An 18281-nucleotide genomic window follows, 5' to 3' on the forward strand; every position below is an offset into this window, starting at 1 on the left:
GAAAAACAGAAAAAAAAATTACTCAGAAAAACAAACCAAAAAATAAATTACTCAGAAAAACAGACAAAGAAATACATTTATATGTGAATGCAATACGCTTACGTAGAAATGAGTAGTAGACAACCAGTCTCCCCCAGAAATAAAGCTGAGCAAACTTAGACAGTATATTATGTAATATTAGGTAGATTAAACATTAGTATTGCATTTTATGAGCATATGAAAATATTATATGTCTTGTATAGACAGAACTAAAGTAAGTAAAGAAATCACATACTGTACAGCAGGGGTTCCCAACTTTTTTCATGTCAAGGAGCCCCACAATAAGGAACACATTAGACCACATACCCCCAATTTCAGAGGACTTTGTCTTAAGGAGTCCCCTGTGAATATTTTTTTTTATTTTTAGGTTTTAAGATTATAAAGTAAACATAAACTTGATATGTGTTACCTTTAACTCTAATGATGTCACTACAGGTGAGTCTTACCTCTGTACACATGATGAGTCCTATGAAGAAGGAGACTATAGACATGCCCAGAATCAGCAGCTCTCTGCGGTAGCCTCTCCTGAAGGTCTCTGGGTACATGTCCACCACAGCTGTCACTAAACTCTCCACACACACAAACTGCAAAATAACAAAGATGTTACTCCTATAAAATGGGAAGATAATAATCTGAATGGACTGATCAAACAGCATTGTTTATTAATAAATTAGATGACAAGACAATATGGTGTTCAAATTGTGATCATGAACACCATCATAAATAAAAATACACGCTTGGCTTTTGCTTTTACAAATGTGAACATGAGAAATACTGATACATAATCCTACATGCTGAATAAACATTACAACTGTTGTAGGCTAAACAGAGTAAGTTGAGCCAAAACATCAAGTCTCCAGTGGTCCTCACCTGACTGTCCAGACCGAGGAAGATGAGCATCATAAAGAAGAGACAGGCCCAAAGTGGAGACAGTGGCATCATAGTAACAGCCTTGGGGTATGCAATAAATGCAAGACCAGGACCTGCATCACAAAAACATCATACACACGTCTTTTTAGAGCAGGTGAGAGTTAAGTTCTTTTGCTTTGCTTTTCTATTACTATTGTTTTTTGCTTAAAGCTCATCTATCTGTTTTGTGTAATCAGCTGATTGCAGGGCTTTTAGCCATGCATTTGACAGTGCCTGTAGTTTCATAGCAGTCTTTTAGGAGCAAACATAAATAGAAACCCTAGTAAACCATTGTCATTTGTACTCATCTGTATGGAAGTATACTCTCTTGGTGGAGCTCTACATTATTGTTATTTTTATTATTAATTTATACATCTGATCTGCTTTTGTGTGGTCGTTACTTTTTGTCTCTCCTGTTAAATGTTTTTTTTTGTTAGTTAAAAGGGGCATCCTTAATCATTAGGCTCTGAGTATTGCTCTGTATTATTATTTAAATGAAATAGAAGAGTAAACAACAGAGGAGCAGAAGTGGCACAATGCCGGGTCTACGGGGCCATGAATGAGATGAGATACTCTTGTGAAATAAGACTGGTTCAAAATATGAGGTTGCATGCCGTTTATTTTTACTTCTACATTTGGTAATAGACCCTTAAAAACACATTATTCAAAACATTAAGCTCTGCCCTCACCATGCACTCAGACAAACATTTAAAATCTCTTGCTCTGTCACATTCACTAAATCATTCATACTGACTTGAATAAATCATAATGCGATGGTCTAAGAGCCTAGGTAAAGAGTGTGGAGTTATATAACTGGGTATGTTTATCCATTTTAGCACAATATGGTGGATAGGGGCAGAACAATTCAGACAGGCTTTCTCTGGCCTATCTGCTTTAGTGTATAGCCACATTACAGTTCTGGAAGCTGGTACTTAACTTAAGAAACACAAATGTTATTCTCTCACCAGATTCTGCCACAGCCTCGATGGGAACATTTTGTTCGTAGGCCATGAAGCCGAGCACAGAGAAGATAGCAAAACCTGCCACAAAGCTGGTGCCACTGTTCAGACAACACAGCATGAGGCAGTCCCTGAGGAGCAAGACAGAGAGAAAGAGAAGGAGATCACACTTACTGTAAAGCTGTCAGTGGACCTTACACTAGAGGCAACACAGACTTTGTGCCTCATACAGTCTCATGTTGTGTGATGAATGGAAACTAAAATGGTACAGAATTGGAAATCCATCCAATTTCATCAATCAATTGACGGTACACGTATTCTTATATTCTTTATGTTGACAAATATACAGTGTATACATACTAACATTTTAATACTAAAACATTCATCCATTGTAGCCATATTATTAACTTACCTGTAGCAGTTATTGTTGTAGGCATTGTAACTTCCCAGAGCAGTGAGACAGCCCAAGCAAATAGCATAAGAGAAGAAGATTTGGGTTCCAGCGTCCACCCATACCTGACGGAAGATGGGAATAAAGATAGAATACATATACAGATGGCTAAAAAATTGAAGTAAAACAACCAACATAAAATGTCCTTGTAATTGTTCTTCCAGCAGCCAGAACAGGCGTAAAGTCTCTAACTGTACTGGAGGGATGCACACAATTCTTCAAAATGATATTCTCTCATTTAGTGTTGGAGAGTGCTGTCTAACAGGTTGGTCCAAAATCCCCCATAGATGTTAAATCTGGTAAAGATCTGGTAAATGTTATAACCTAGCCCCATTTATTGGAGAGATTTACATGGAACTTAAAGATATGAAACGTAGCGACAGATAGAGATGCAACAAAGGTGTGTTTGTATAGTAAGCATTTTAACCACTCACTTGTTTAGATTTCTCCTTTAATCTGTCTGTACATGCACCCAACACGTACACATATTTTATACACAAATCAAAGTTCCAGAAACTTTTCAGGCACCTGATAATTTGTTACGCTCTTGATCCAGCTTACGGTTTAATTTCCACTTCATCAGTGCTTCTCAACCTATTGTCACAGACAACATCAATTCTTTGTGAGATTTTTTTAAGTTAATTAAATCACAGACTTACAATAACTAGAATAGGCTTTTCCATTTACAAGAGATTACCATGATATGTCAAGAGATGACTTTTTATCTTCTCTAATGAAACCCCACTTTTCTTTTGTTACCCCTCATCTACCTGATTTTCATCCTCTCAGTGACTTTGTAATGAAATTATGGCTCAGCTCAACCGATTTCTTTCCCCTCTGAGAGGCACACAGTGGAGCAGCATGAATCATGGATTACCATCCAAAAGTAGATACAGATAAGTCTTCCAGCACCTAAATATTAATTTGTGCTTCACTAACTCCATTCCAGTCTACTGTTTGGTGGGGATTAATGGAGAACAACTACAGTATAATATAAAGTTTATATAAACTTACTACAAGGATAGGATGCCTCTATATGACATCCATAAACAAACAAGACCATCAGTGAGAAGACTGGCTATAGCAGTTCTGCCACCGGATAAGATTCAGTAAGATTCCACTTGAAATCAATGAAATGACACGGTAGAAACACTACCGCTTTTGTCCACTGGGGCTGCCAGAATGAACAGAAAGTGAAAGTTATTTGTAAGAGCTTTGAATATTCAATATTATTTACCTCTCTAACTCAAACAGCATAGTGAGTGGGGGATGAATGTTTGTTGAGGGTTAAATGTTAAAAAAAAAAATGAAATTACATTTAAAAACTTGAAACTTCCCCCTGGATAATCTTCAGAACACTTAAAGAACAGTTTTTCATGTGAACTATTTTTTCTTCTGAATTGAGGTCTATTATAGAACTATCTGCATAGCTACATACCACTAGGCTTTTTAGCCACATTAGGATTGGATGAAGACATTCTTGTCTCCCTGAGGTAGAATTGTAATAACTTTGGTGATCCCCTGACTTTCAATTTAGCATTATCATCATGTCCGATACCTTGGTTTCTTACCAAATACATGCAGAACTAATGACAGTCCTATTAGTGGCTTAGTGCTAATACGTAAATGTACGTAAATTATGACACACAGAAATAAGACAGTGAATATTGTAAACATTATACCTACGTACCATTAGCATGTTAGCATTTTCATTGTGTTTTTAGGGTCACAGCTTATCCCACTACACACAGGACGAAGGGAAACATCTTAACCCCTGTTTTAGTGCATAACAATTAAGTGTAACATTGTTAGTTTTAGGCCTAAATGTTTTGTGATAAGTAGTCTTTGTGTAAATATAACCCGACCTTAATCACCTGTTTTAGCCCAGTCACGTATATTGTGGAAATGAGTCACAGTACTTTTGATTCATGGGCTTCATGGGGATTTACACATGTTAAGATTCTTCACTGAGACAGCAGTAAAAATGTAGCATCATGAAATTAGTTTGTAGTGCAGCACAGGACCCTAGAACCCACAGGATAGCATGGAGTGTTAGCGAATTCAAACGTAATGCAGCATGGCTCTTTGAAAACTCTCCCACATCACCATTGAGCCACTAATCTCATTTCCCCACCGAGAAACAATTAACAAACGCACGGTCTTCGCTCCCTCCTGGGAGTAACCACGGTAACTTCTGTGACCTCACAAACACAGGACTGTTCCTGTGGAAGAACAGGCCTTTCTTTTCTAATGTTCATTAATGTTCCCTTTAGTTCACCCTCGGCTGATGGCCGCACAGCGCAGTGAAACCTTAAAGGCCCAGGCTCAGAAAGAATCACTTGTTGATGTTGTGCCTAATTTGGCCCGGCATGTGTTTGGTTATGTTGAGACTGTGGCTCCAGGAAACGTTTCTACTGTGTGAAAGCTGGATGCTATTGACTGTAAGATAATGTCCTTGTAATGTAAATGTTCCACTCTTGGTGCTCCTCACGTCCCTCGCTTTGTATAAATGAAATCCATAGGTGTTAGATACTTATATGTGAAGTGCCTCATTAAGACATTTGGCTTAAATGAATCAATAAGATTTCACCCACCCACCTCGGAGCCATAAATAAATGTAATTGTATCTTTACTGGACAATCATCACGTTATATCACATTTTACAGATGGTGCACGCCTACAACATTAAGTCAATGAGCGATGTTCTTAACCTCTGATAAAAAATCATACATTTTGTTTAACTTAATGAACACCTACAGGCATGTTTTAAATGTTCACTGTTCACATTTAGGAAGATCTATTGGCAGAAAATAAATATAATATGCATAACTATGGTTTCATTAGTGTATAATTACCTAAATATATAAGAATCGTTACGCTTTTGTAACCTCAGAATGAGACTTGCCAGTATTTTTTCCATGTTGAACCACCATGTTTTTACAGTAGCCCAGAGTTTACTGTCAATTGTTCATCATAATTACCTACAAAAATTATATCTATTCACTGTCATTGACCGTCAAATATTTTTTTCATTTTAAAAATGTCTCCTACTACAAGTGCATCATACATACACTTCTGAAACCCACATTTAATGTGAGCACAGAAGAAGGTGGAGGTACTATATTGTGGATGACCACCAAGAATATATTAAAGAGAAAGGTAAGTATTCTGGGATGTTGTTGCCAAGTACATGGTGTCAATGAGAGTTACTCTATAGAGATAGTTGGGTGGGATAGTGATAGGCGGGGGTTTAAAGGGCATTGAAGAGAAACATGTAGCTAGGTTGAACCAAAGAAGAGTGCAAAGGCCTTGCAATACGAAAACACGGTGATAAAAGACTTCATGAGAGGCAGTAATACATAACAGTGTATTGTAGAGTTTTGTTGTTGTTATTTTGTTTGTTTGGTACAATTTTCTCCAGGTATTTTGAGTATTTAAATAGAAATAAGGTATTAGCCAATATGCACAATATTGGTTTACTGATCATTACACTAGTTGTTCATGGAAAACCCCTTAACCTTAACTGACCCTCTAGTATGAATTTATATGTTCTTTTTTTTTTTTTAGCATCATCCTGGTTTTGAATGGAAAATTCAAAAACATTACACATTGTCCAGATTCGATATCGGATATCAGCCTTTTTACAGAAAACAATTAAATGTTTATTAAAGTGGCTATAACAAATATTTTTATATCCACAATGGATCACATACGTTCTTTGTACTTATTTTGTATCAAAATTGATTTTTACTGTTTTGGTTCATCCCTCTCTCTCACCACTCTCAAAGCTTTCTTTCGGCGGCAGCAGGCAACTATTTTGAGTGAATATGCTCTAAAACTCCACTGTACACTACTTGCTCAGCACCAAACGGCAGACACACAGAGTTAACAAATAGTAGCCGAATAAAGAACCAGATATTTTTTTCAGGAGTTATCTCAGAGCTAAGTGGTGCTTGAAAGAGATCCAATAACGGAATTAAATATATAGGTTATATTCGTATATATCTGCTGGATGCGTAAATAGGCAACTGCTTTCTAACACATTCATCATATTAGCTTCATGAGGGGATAATAAGTATTGTTTCAGCTTTTTATAAGCGGCAAAACATTAGTTATTGCAGGTGTAAGTTGTGAACTCAACAACAAACCCTGGAGGGACCACTTGTACATGAACATATAAGCTTTTAACAAAAAAGTAGGCTAATCTCACATTATTATCTTGCTGATGTCTCTTTTGAAAAATAAGGGTACCACACAACAACATCCTGGGCCTTACTGTTTACTGAAGATATTCTGATGCTGAAAATAAGTAAAAGTTAGAAGGTAGGTTGAGACAATAGCTTTGGCACTGGAGTAGCTGGGGAAAAGACACAAATAGCAACACATTGTCAGTTACGGTAAACGGAAAAATAGGTAGTATGAGAGTGTGAGAAGTGTGGAGAGGAGGGGTGATGCACAGTGCAGGGTGGAGGGTGAGAAGGACGGAGAAAGCCAGGGAAAGAAAGGTATAGGAAAGAAGAGAATAGAGGAGGCATGATGAAGTTCAGGGGTGTAAAAGGAGCGGGTGACACACAGCCACACACACTCTCCACACAGCCTGGTGAACAGAACAGAGCCCTTGTTGTCCCTGAGGAAGCTAATTTAACATTGGTGTCAGAAGTAATGTCTTCCTCTGCCCAACAGCAGCGCTTCTCTATCACCCTCCTTCATTCTCTCTGTGCATCTGTTTGTGTCTTTGTTTGTCCATCCCTTTTTTCTCACTCATTCACTTCCTTTCTGTATCACTGCTTCTCTTTGTTTAACTTTACTAAAGTCACAGATGCAGCAATCGTCTCACTGGAAAACAGCTGGAGGGTCTACTGAATACAAGAACATGTAATCTAACAGCCTGTTATGGGCTTACTTTGTACATTACTGAAATGCATGGATATTAATATGAAAAATAAGTGGCACTGCATATAGGCCTACTGCAGTGTATCATCGAAGCTAGGAACATAACATACTGTATGTCCTTAACACCTTTTTTCACCACAAGGAGCTGCTTTTCCCAACAAGTTGTGTAACAGAACAGACGGCCTTGTCTGTCTGTAGTCTACATTTACAGACTGGTTAGAAAACAGGCACTAGTATCACACTGAACTGTGCTAGGCTGATGCCTTAGTCTTCAACTCAAATGACCTGCTTTAAATCCGCTTGCTGGCTGCACCTTTCTCTGTTTAGTTTCATCCTTTCTACCAAAAATTTTAACGCTCTCTATCTCTCTTGCTCTCTTTCTCTGTGCTTGAGGTTGGCCTAGATGGGATGTAGATCAAATGAATGATTCATATTTGATATTATTATATATATATGTTATTCCTAATTCCTAAAAATATTCATACTGGTTTCATACTGGTTTAAACAATTCAATAGTCCCATTATTGCTGAGGAAGAGTTTTGTGCTAAAGGAATTAAAGGCATGTACCAAAAACAGGCAGTTCAGTGATTAAAGTAAATAAAAGCCTGGGCTTTTATTTGACGTTTTAATGAATTAGGTTTCTTGATTTCATACAAAATGTATGTAGGATGTAATTTCCGCAAAAGTCGTGTTTGACTGCTAAAATGACAACTATAGGTAGTAGATTGTATTAGCTGTGGCAAGCTAGCTAGCTAATTATGTTATTATCTGTGGCAAGCTAGCTAGCTATGAGTTGGCTGAAAACATTGACTCCAGCTGACTTTTTAAGATTTCCAGCTTACTCTTTTAAAAACAAATGACCAATAAAGTAAAACACGTCTTAAATGTGCACTTGAAGACTATAACATGATGTTTTTCTAGAAGACATGTCCAGGGAAAACTTACTCCTAGGCCTCGAACATAAAAACAGGTTACGACTTTAGCAATTTAGTATGCAAACGATTGCAGCTCACGTTAGAGCAGGTGAACACACTGTGTCACCTCTTTTTTACAAATTTTCTCGTGTTTTTGGTTATGGCAAAAAAAAAAAAAAAGACTATTTAAATGTACAATATCCCTCTGACTACAATCACATGCATACAACTACAACGTGCAGGTCTGCTGTGTCAAGTTACAGTGGTTAAGATGTAATTGGCTGTTTGGGGAAGTAGTTTAAAAAACGGTCAATTTTGAACTCATGTCAGAAAGATTTCAGATGTGAATGAACTTTTCACATTTGTCCTCTTAATTAACTGTACAACAAACTTTCCTGAAATGTCTCCAACTTTTTATATCCCCAACACCTGCAGTCTTACAAGCCTTATCTGCTGGTAAATGCTTTTTGAATGAAGGCTGAAATAAATGTCTGGGACATTGATATAGAGACAAAGTTTTCACACAATTTTTTCCATAGTACAAAATTTGCATTTCAGAATTTCTCATTTCACATTCAGCTTTATGAGTGATAACTAAAAGTATGTCAGTGTGTTCTGATCTGTTTTTCTCACCCAAACTCTCCATCTATCTTGATTCAGTTGTCATGACACCCCATCCACTGACATTTTCTAGTGCACTGTTGCCTAGCGACCCAAGCTGTCTGCCTTTCCAGACAAGGTCAAGGAGTATGCTCTGTGTGACTCTGTGTCTGTCTGTCTCTATGAGTTATATGTTAATGCACCACCTATATTAGCCTCCAATCCTGATCTTTCAACATCTCTGGGTCCTGGAAGCTCACTGTTTACCTGATCCTTAATCATCTCATCACCAGCATGAAGTGTCAGCTCTGCTATGACAATCGTGGCTCCATATTAAGCTGTAATATCACTGCTGCTTGAGTGAGACATATAAATGCAGCCAAATGTTTATGACCAAATGAATTGTTGCAATTGTTGCCTATTTTAGTCTTTTGCTATACAAAGAAGAAACCATTTACCATTTAGCAACCAGCTTCTTTCTACATAAAATGGCGAAACAAGCCCGTGTTTTGTGTATTCTTTACATGAAAGTGTTTGTGTTTGAGTACAGCACATAAATAGTGATGGGTGTAAAAAGATTAAAAATAAAAAAATAAAGGGCTGATCCCCCATCGCATTATAGTAATAACAACACCACCTGTCCCTCTGGCAGCTACTCAGCTCCAGACAGGTGGGTGTGAGGCAGGGGTATAAATTCATTCTCATGAGTCGTCTCTTTAACCCTGACTGCTTCACTTTGGTACCTTCTCTCTTTCATAGGTAAACTGACAAAAACAGTTAGTTTTAGCACAATGCAAGTCGATCGATCCAATTAATATTGTGCTGCCCTAAGCTGCCATTAGGAAATACCTGAATTATAAGTTGAGGACACAAGAACAAACAAGGGAGTAAACACAGATTGATTTCTGATTCAACTTGAAAAGGTGTATGATGTACAGTATTTACCATGTCTTATATAAGTGTCTTTGACGTGAAACATCCCAAAGTCAGTATCCAACATTTGCCGGCAGCAGCAAGAAACATAATAGCAGCCACAGAGTAGAGCCGTATTTGTAGACATTACGTGCGCCATCTACAGGAAAGGACAGGAATAACTTCTGCAACCATGACACATGAGCCACCTGCAACCAATAAGTGTTACAACTGTAGTTTGTTTTTCTTCTTTATATCTGCAATGTGTGTGGATGTATGAGTTTTTTTTTTTAAATTTAAACACTGGAAGATTTTAAACTGCTATGAATGACACACGAATGACTCTGACCTCCATAAATATCCCTCTGGTTAATTTCAAAAGGGGACGAAGTGAGATTATATGCATACAAAGAAAGATAACACTGTAGCTGTATCATTAATCACCTACAGGTGACACAAGTGTATAGCAAGAAAAATAGCAACGCCTATTACTTTTCTTACCTGTTGGTGGCAACATCTCAATGGCCCTTAAACTTATTTTATATTTTTGAAGGAGGCAGATTATTTTTACCCATTTACTAGCAGAAGAGGGGTGCAGAGGGCCCAAGCCTACCTGAGGGTCAGAAAGACGTGAAATGTCCGGGTAGAGGTAGAACTTGATGCCTTCATATGCTCCTGGCAGAGTCACTCCTCTGATCAGCAGGACCAACAACATGACGTAAGGAAATGTAGCTGTCACATACACAACCTGCAGGTATAGACATGCACAGATTAGGAATATTATGTATGTACAGATTTCAGAAAAACACAGGTGATGTTGAGTCACTGTCAGAACTTGCAGAAGTAGTTACATACATAACTTGATATGATGCATGCAAAATAATGTCAAAGTCAAGCTGTGCAAAGCAAAAAAAACCTGCCAACAATAGTCACAATGTTTAGCTCTAACCAACATGGCCACCTCCTCATCCATTGCTTCACAAGTACAGGACAGGAACTGGAGGGAAAATGTTGCTGTTTTGTGGCACCCTTACAGCTCAATAATAAAAAACACAACTTCTAAGACCTAAAGGTGAGAGGGCATGACAGTAATATAACAACACATGTCCAGACAGAAGGGGAGAGAAGAGTGGGAAGATAAGTGAGGAAGATGAAGGACATAACTGCAACTGACATTCTTGCTGTTGCACACACACACACAAACACATATGTGCCACAATGTGAAAGTAAAGCAACCTTCAATTACAGTTTGAACTGGACACAGTTTTGAATTTTTGCTTTAGCTCTCCTTGAATTCCTTAAAGAGAAACAATCTAAAAAAGGAAAAGTCATTGCCATCTTTGCTACAACTGATCACAACTTATGCAATAATGTACAATAAGTAATACCATAACTTCTAACAAGTTGTCACAAGTAAATACATGTATTGCTTTGTTTTAGGGGTCACAAGCCAAAAGGTTGCAAATGGCAACAGAATCCTTTTTAATTAATTTGTAGCCTGTTGTTTGCCTGAACATGAGTTTACCATTAACCAGCAGTTGATGACACCATTTACAGGAATATCTACTAATATACTCTTTGGAGTTAAACGTGTGTTTATATACATCAGGTAGGGTATCATGCACAGCAGTGGAGTCAGCTCCACAATAGCAACATACAGTACCTTCAGTACAGTAGCTACCACTTGCTAACCATCAAACCAACACTCCCTTTTTTATTGAACTATTCAGGTTTTGCAGAATTGTTCTCGACATCTCAAGACTCTTAGAAACCCCTTGAACAAAGACCCTGGCCTCTTGGAAGGCAGAGGCGGGCAACATACATCCCCTGGCTTGCTGGCATCCAGTCAAAGTCCAATTGAGGACAGAACAGGACAGAACAGAGCCGGGCCAGGAGACTGAAAAGAAAAGAAGGCTCCTCTGGCCCCGTCTCTTAAACTGGAGAAGCCCAGAGGAGTGATGCTGGCAGTGTGGGAAAATGTGCTTCTCTTTGAAGCACGAACAGGAGTGCATGAGTGCACACACACACACAAATACGCAACTTCATTCACAACATTAAAATGGGTGTGCACATACTACAGACACAGATAATGTGGACCATTCACACATACCGTCCTGAACACAGACTCATAAACACATGTACAATCCAATTACCCATACACCCCTGGTCACATTACTGTACAGCAGTTTCATGAATAGAGACTAAAGATCTGCTTTACTGATTATCCTGCACATCCTTCACCTTAAAAACCGGAATCAAAAGTGTAAAAATAAATTGAACTACGGTAGTGTTTGAACAGTAAGGACCAGTGAGACTTAATGAGACTGTCCTGTCTAAGCTCTGTTAATCCTAGCGTTGCCTACAGGGAAAGTGTGGGAAAAAGTTGTCTCCTGCCCAGCATATCCCTTCTTTAATTTGTCAAATAAAACGATCACACATCCTAAACCTTCTCTCGCTCTTTCTCTCCATCTCTCTGGAGATGAAAAGAACAATATTCAATCTCTCCATGAACCTTTGATGCTCCACATGCTCCTTCCAGCTCACCACGGGTAAACATTTAAGCCACCACAAATTTACTGGTCAAACTTGCCCCTGCCTCGCCGTAAATCTAACAGGAGGGCTTAAATGTGAGAATGGCTAGCAAACATGGCCAACAAAAGCAAACAGCTTAGCAGAGTCTGAACTGAATGGGCTGTAGGGTCTGTGGAGAAGAAAGCACCTCTCTCTTGCAACAAGCGGGCTGTGGTTAATTTCTCATAGCGGGAGAGAGAGAGAGGCAGCAGAGGCGGAGGCTGAGGATATACTCTGCATTCTCCTCATGAACGCTCTCCTTTCCTCCAGTGAATACAGGAATCAATCTTGGACCGGCTGCTAAAGCCCAGCCATGAAGAAGCCTTCTCCCCTCTTACTTCACAGCCAGACAAAAGACACTTCAGGGAGATATAGGCATTGCCGCCTAGTTGTTTTTCCCCCCCCACCATGTAGAATGTGAGCCCATTAATTTTTCCACACACCTCTCCTCTTTTCTCTGTTTCCCTTTCCTTTCTTCCCTCTCTTCTTTCACTCTATCTCTATCTCTCTACTCATTCTGGCTCATTGAGTCTGAGGGGAGTTTCCTAAGGGCTTCTGAGCACCCAAAGCAAGATGCAGAGTCCTCACTGTCCTCCTCAAGGCTGCTACAAGAGCCTCGAGGACATTAAAATGGAAAGGGTTATGAGAGGAAAGGTAGAAGTGGGTGCTGTAGGCTTTGTCCTCTGTTTGCATGGGGGAATGCATGTGCTTTCCTGTGGGGAAGGTTGTTTTGAGGACAAGAATGGGAAAGTGCTTTATCTTGTGGTTGCTTAGATGGAAGATGGAAATTAAAACTGCTGAAGTGAATAAAAACTGTCCGTAACAGCAAAGTAGCATGCTTAATTATTTATATACAAATTCCAGCATCATTGGTTGGATGGTGTGATAACAGTATTACACATACAATTTTCACATCACGTGAAAACATCATGCAGTACGACATGTGGTGCTAGCTCTTTGCATTGCAATAAATAGAAACCACACAGACTCTCTTACTCACACGCACAACAGTGCATTAGTGCAACCATGCATTACTCTGTCTCACCTTGCCAGTTGACTTGGGTCCCTTCCAGATGCAGAAGTAGCAGATGAACCAGGCCAGGGCCAGACACATGGCCAGCTCCCAGCGCATTCCCCCCATGTGCTCAATACCATCTGATATTTTCAGTACTCTGCGTCTGATTTGGTACAGAGAACACAGATGATCAGAGATTTATAATTTGATTTAGTTCATTACTCTTGTTTGACCTGAAAAAGGTGAAGCAGCATTGAACATAAAAAGTAAAGCCTCTGCTGACTCTCCGAGATCAGTCTGCAGGCAATAAGTTGTTGCTTTTACTCATAGCGAGTATAATAGTGCTCAATATAAATAGTAATGTTATTTTTGCTGGTTGACCATAGTCCCAAGGAATATCAGTGAATGCATTCTCCAACTCCACATAGCACTTCTACTCCTCAACTTTAAACCGTGTCAGTGGTTTGAAGTTGGCATATACTAATGGTCCAATATAATGTGCACTGAAACAGATTTTTCAACATTTTTCCGAACCATTTCAGCTAAAAGAACTGTTGGAATGGGGAAACAAACCTATACTATATTTCACATTTGGCCTTGATCACTCAAGGCCTTCATTGTCTTTTACTGGTTCTCCACTGCAGAGGAGCACACTAAAATTAATTCACGTACCTGCAATGTCACTCAGGATGAGGGTATCCTGTCACAATATGGTAATAATTATTACATGACTAGTAATTGGGGGCTCGTCTATTAGTCTTTTTGGTTAGATTAGAAATTAGATTATTTGGTTAAATCTCATTTAGATTGCTGATTTGGTGTTTTGTTTACCAGCTGTTCTAGTTTTTGGGAGATACACCTTGTGTTGTAGTGGTTATCTTGGAAGCGTTGTTTTTGGCCTAGAGACTTTAGGGTACTGAACAGAAGGTACATGTTACTGACTGGATTTGTTGTGTGAGTTTTATGTATGGCGTTTCCCCTTTGGGACTCGTCAGTTTTTTTTTTTTTCTGTAGTGTTGTGGGCAAACGGGGTTGAGAGCGGTTGTCTCGGGAGCACAGCTTTAGTCCCGGAGAGGTTGCCTATTGCGGGTAGCCTTATCCGCGCTAAGGTATTCAGTGTCATAAGTACCCGCCGCGGTCCCCGCATGAAGACTAGGGTTGAGTTTTAGCAGTTTGGTTAGGCAGTTAGGGGGAAATATAACCACTATACTCTCTCTCTTTTCTGCAAACTCATTCATGTCCCATTAATGCATGTTACTAACTTCCACTTCTTTCCTGGAGGTTCTTGTGCTTTCTCATCCTAACAGGTTCTCATGGATCCTGGTGGAGCGTGCTTGCTTCATAGTTGGTTACTAGTTGGGTCTCTGTAAATAATGTTATAGGAGTTTGGTCTAGACCTGCTCTATTTTAAAAGTGTCCTGAGATAACTTCTGTTATTGAATGGCATCTATAAAATAAAATTGAACTGGAATTAATACTTAACTTCAGATCAGTTATTGCTGAGATTGAAACTGTGCTGAACAGTATAAATACAAACCACCAGAGGGTGCTCCACAATATCAAGAGCAAGTACGCCGGGACAAACACTAGGTGCAAAAGAATATTGCAAAAAACAAAATCATCAATCAAAACACAACTACACACATAAGAGTTAAATATTAAGTAAATGTATTTTACATATAATTTCCAATGCATCAAGTACAAATTACTGTAAGGTCTGCAATTGTATATATATGAACTTGAAGTTATAAACCTGAGAAAGATGTATTGCACTTTAGAAGAATGGAAGTCAGTGTAAGTCCAGTAGGAACTTTCCTGCTGGGCAGTAATATTTCCTGCGATAATATAGAAATACAAAAGCTTTTTTTTACCAGGGAATAAAAACAAGCACGTTCTGGGATAGTTTTTCTGTATTTTTTTTAGGTGGGAAAAGAAATGTATAAACTGTGCTATATACAGTATAGTTACAATATGCTTATACATGTTTTGAAATAAAAGGTGTTAAGACATACCTATTAGGGTACATTTAAGTATTAGTTATTCAGGAACAAACAAGAAGAGAAAAATAGAGCATGAAATTAAATGATAAAGAAATTTAGTAAAAGTTGTAAAATAAGAGATATGTACACATAAAAATGTATAGGAAAAATGGTATGTAAAATAGTAATGAGGTGTAGCGATGAAGAATTACAACACTGGTTATAATCACCTGTTACAATGTGTGAGTGTTCACCATCCTGTGTGCCTTTAACACCTGAAAACGTGAGAGAAACCTTGTTGAGCGGCTGTAATTAAGACAGTGCCGTGTTCAGAGCTTTATTGCGAGTTTAATTAGAGAGTAATATAAAGCGTCACTGGTTAAACCCATTTTACTTTTACATTACAGTTAAGCAAAATGGATCTGGAAGAAGCCTAGAGGGCTGAAGTTCATCATTTAAGTGAGTGTTCTACCACTATACTTCCTGAGATCGGTTATAACAGCTCATGGAGCCCTAAACTGTGGCAGAACAATATAAACAAAAACCACCAGAGGCGCTACACAACCACTAGTTGCAAAGAAATAGTGCAGATAAACAAATATCAAAATAAAAAAAACAACTCCTAACATAAGAGTTAAAAGTTAAAAAGTAAGACCTCAGCAGCCTCCCACTGGATGGTTCACACTGCAGCAGAGTGGGTTAAAACAGTTCGACCTACATAAATAGACCTGAAACAGAATAGATCTTTGTAAACATGTATCCCTTGCAGGTGGTGTTCTTATAATAAATAATAATAATAATAATAATAATATAATAATAATAATAATAATAATAATAATAATAAATTTTTCCCTGTAACATCATCAGATCTTTGGTACGTGGGGGATGATATCATTTTAAACACGATTATATTTTGTTGGGTGCAGTATTAGTGGGTTGTAAAATGTATGGATATGTAAGGGAAAGGAGGGGAGAGTGTTAGATCTTATAGAACTTAATCCTGTGGTTTACATGAGTGTGTGGCTGTTTGGGCCAGTGGAAGCAGAGATTAGACAGAGTCCAGATCTCCTCAGGAACCATGGAGAGTCTGTGACAGCTGGGCCTGAGAGAAAGTATCAGTTATTCAGTGATAATCCCATGCCAACATAGTGACCTACGAGGATACTTTAACAGGAAGTTCATCCTAAATTTAACGACAATAGCAACAACTATACTAGAAATGGCTAATAATAATGACAATGATGATGATGATGAAGACAATATAATATCACTCTTTGCTTTCTCCCCCAGAGTTGCTACCTTCAAATATAAAACTGCACAAGTGAATGGAATGGTAAGAAATATTTATATTTTATATTATATTATTTACAAAGAAATTAAATTTCAGCACCTGAATCCCGCTGAGTACTTAGTCTACTAGTACTGATAATTCGGCTGTTACTTAGTAGCTATACAGTTAAAGTTGCACAATACTGAATATCATATGACATCTTTCTGATACTGAGATGTCAGTAGTTTAAAGTGTTTGTTCTCATTATGTCAGTGTATACATTTGTTTGTGTTTTTCCATTGGTAGACACTAATGTGGTACAATGCGTTAGATCAGTCACATAAATAATGTGTTTTCCTGACTTACTAACAGATTAGCTACAGTTCATCACAGGTGCAGCACTTCCTGTTATGCTTTCAACACACTCAACCTAAGTGTGTTAAGAAGTTGCATAGCTGTAAAACAGAACGCTAATCCCAATTAACTGTTGTTGTTACGTGTGAGTTTGGGCATGAGGCAGGCACCATTTTGATCTAAGCTTTTTTAGACTTCTCACCTGCTTATAAATATCTCCAAGCTTCTATATTAATCTAATTTAGAGCTCAGCTCTCACATCCTCATTGTGCCAGATGCCCCACATAAGCGAGTCTGCTCTGACCAGTCAATGATGCTAGAACAGGTTTTAATGCCTCATTTTATAAATATTTGTAGTTGTACATAAGCCTTTGGATTAGTTTGTTATTAGGTATGTTAATTATTCAGTCTATCTATCTATCTATCTATCCTTCTATCTATCTATCTATCTATCTATCTAGACTAGAGGGGAAGAATGTGATAAATATATTTGACGTAGAAAACCTGAGGTCTTGCTGTCACTTTTGAAAGCTAAGGTGAATTGAAGGAGACAGGTAGCACCTCTAACGTGCGGCCTGACTCCCAGACAACCTGCTCAACACCTTTGACTTGCGTACGAGGTGTGAATCCAATTTGTGAGGATTGAAGATTAGTAAGGGCCTAACCCCTCCGGTTTAACGGCTTGCTAGTGACAATTTTTGGATGCTAAGCAGATGAACACAAGCTCCTTGGTCTGGAAATCCCGCCTGTGGGAACTGGCATGCTTATGAAAGCTGCATGACAGATGGTTTCCTGTTTGTAGGAAACATCCAGGGCATGGTTGTATTATTATTACACATTGCACGTTATATCACTCTTGCATCTGGTGTCGACAGTTTCAAACTTTTTAATTCCCTCATAGTCTCAAAGGGTTGTGTTAGACCAGGAGACCAGAAAAACACAGCACATAGAAGTAAGAGGGAAGATCCATGACTGCAAAGTCATTCAATTGAATTTTAACAAATAATTTCAATAATAATTAGTAAGTTTAATAATTAACATCATATCTGATTGAATCAAAACGGGACTATAACTTAAAGACAACCATGAACTCACTCCATATTACACCTGTGAAGCGTTCCACTATGTATATTTCATTGTCTTATATAACTATGTACTTTCCTTATATTAATTATATATCAGTTTAATATAAGTGCTTCTGATGTACTATACATTTGTACTAGAGATTTTAGGACTAGGACTTAAATCATAGACAAGACATAAAGCCCTTTTCTGGTCCACCGGCCACTCAAAGCACTTTACAACACTTGTCACTTTCACACACACCTTCATACACTATTACAGAGGTTGATAGAATGCTTCATATGCAAAACGCTCATTATGATACTATGCTCACCCATACACACACACTCAC

At 38.3% G+C, this 18281-nt stretch overlaps 1 protein-coding gene across 1 annotated transcript in view; it reads right to left on the minus strand.

Annotated features, from left to right (window-relative positions):
• Positions 1-18281, minus strand: part of slc6a11b (solute carrier family 6 member 11b) — a 32003-nt gene that overhangs the window by 7241 nt on the left and 6481 nt on the right. The window contains exons 6-11 of the mRNA XM_035661871.1: positions 13295-13427; positions 10292-10426; positions 2320-2423; positions 1914-2038; positions 910-1022; positions 486-623 (exon numbers count right to left, since the gene is read on the minus strand). Coding sequence (XP_035517764.1) covers positions 486-623; positions 910-1022; positions 1914-2038; positions 2320-2423; positions 10292-10426; positions 13295-13427 — 748 coding nt within the window. The remainder of the gene's footprint in view (positions 1-485; positions 624-909; positions 1023-1913; positions 2039-2319; positions 2424-10291; positions 10427-13294; positions 13428-18281) is intronic.

Source organism: Morone saxatilis, unplaced genomic scaffold (genome assembly GCF_004916995.1).
Source record: "Morone saxatilis isolate NCDOM2014 unplaced genomic scaffold, NCSU_SB_2.0 Contig18, whole genome shotgun sequence".
Taxonomy (NCBI): domain Eukaryota; kingdom Metazoa; phylum Chordata; class Actinopteri; family Moronidae; genus Morone; species Morone saxatilis.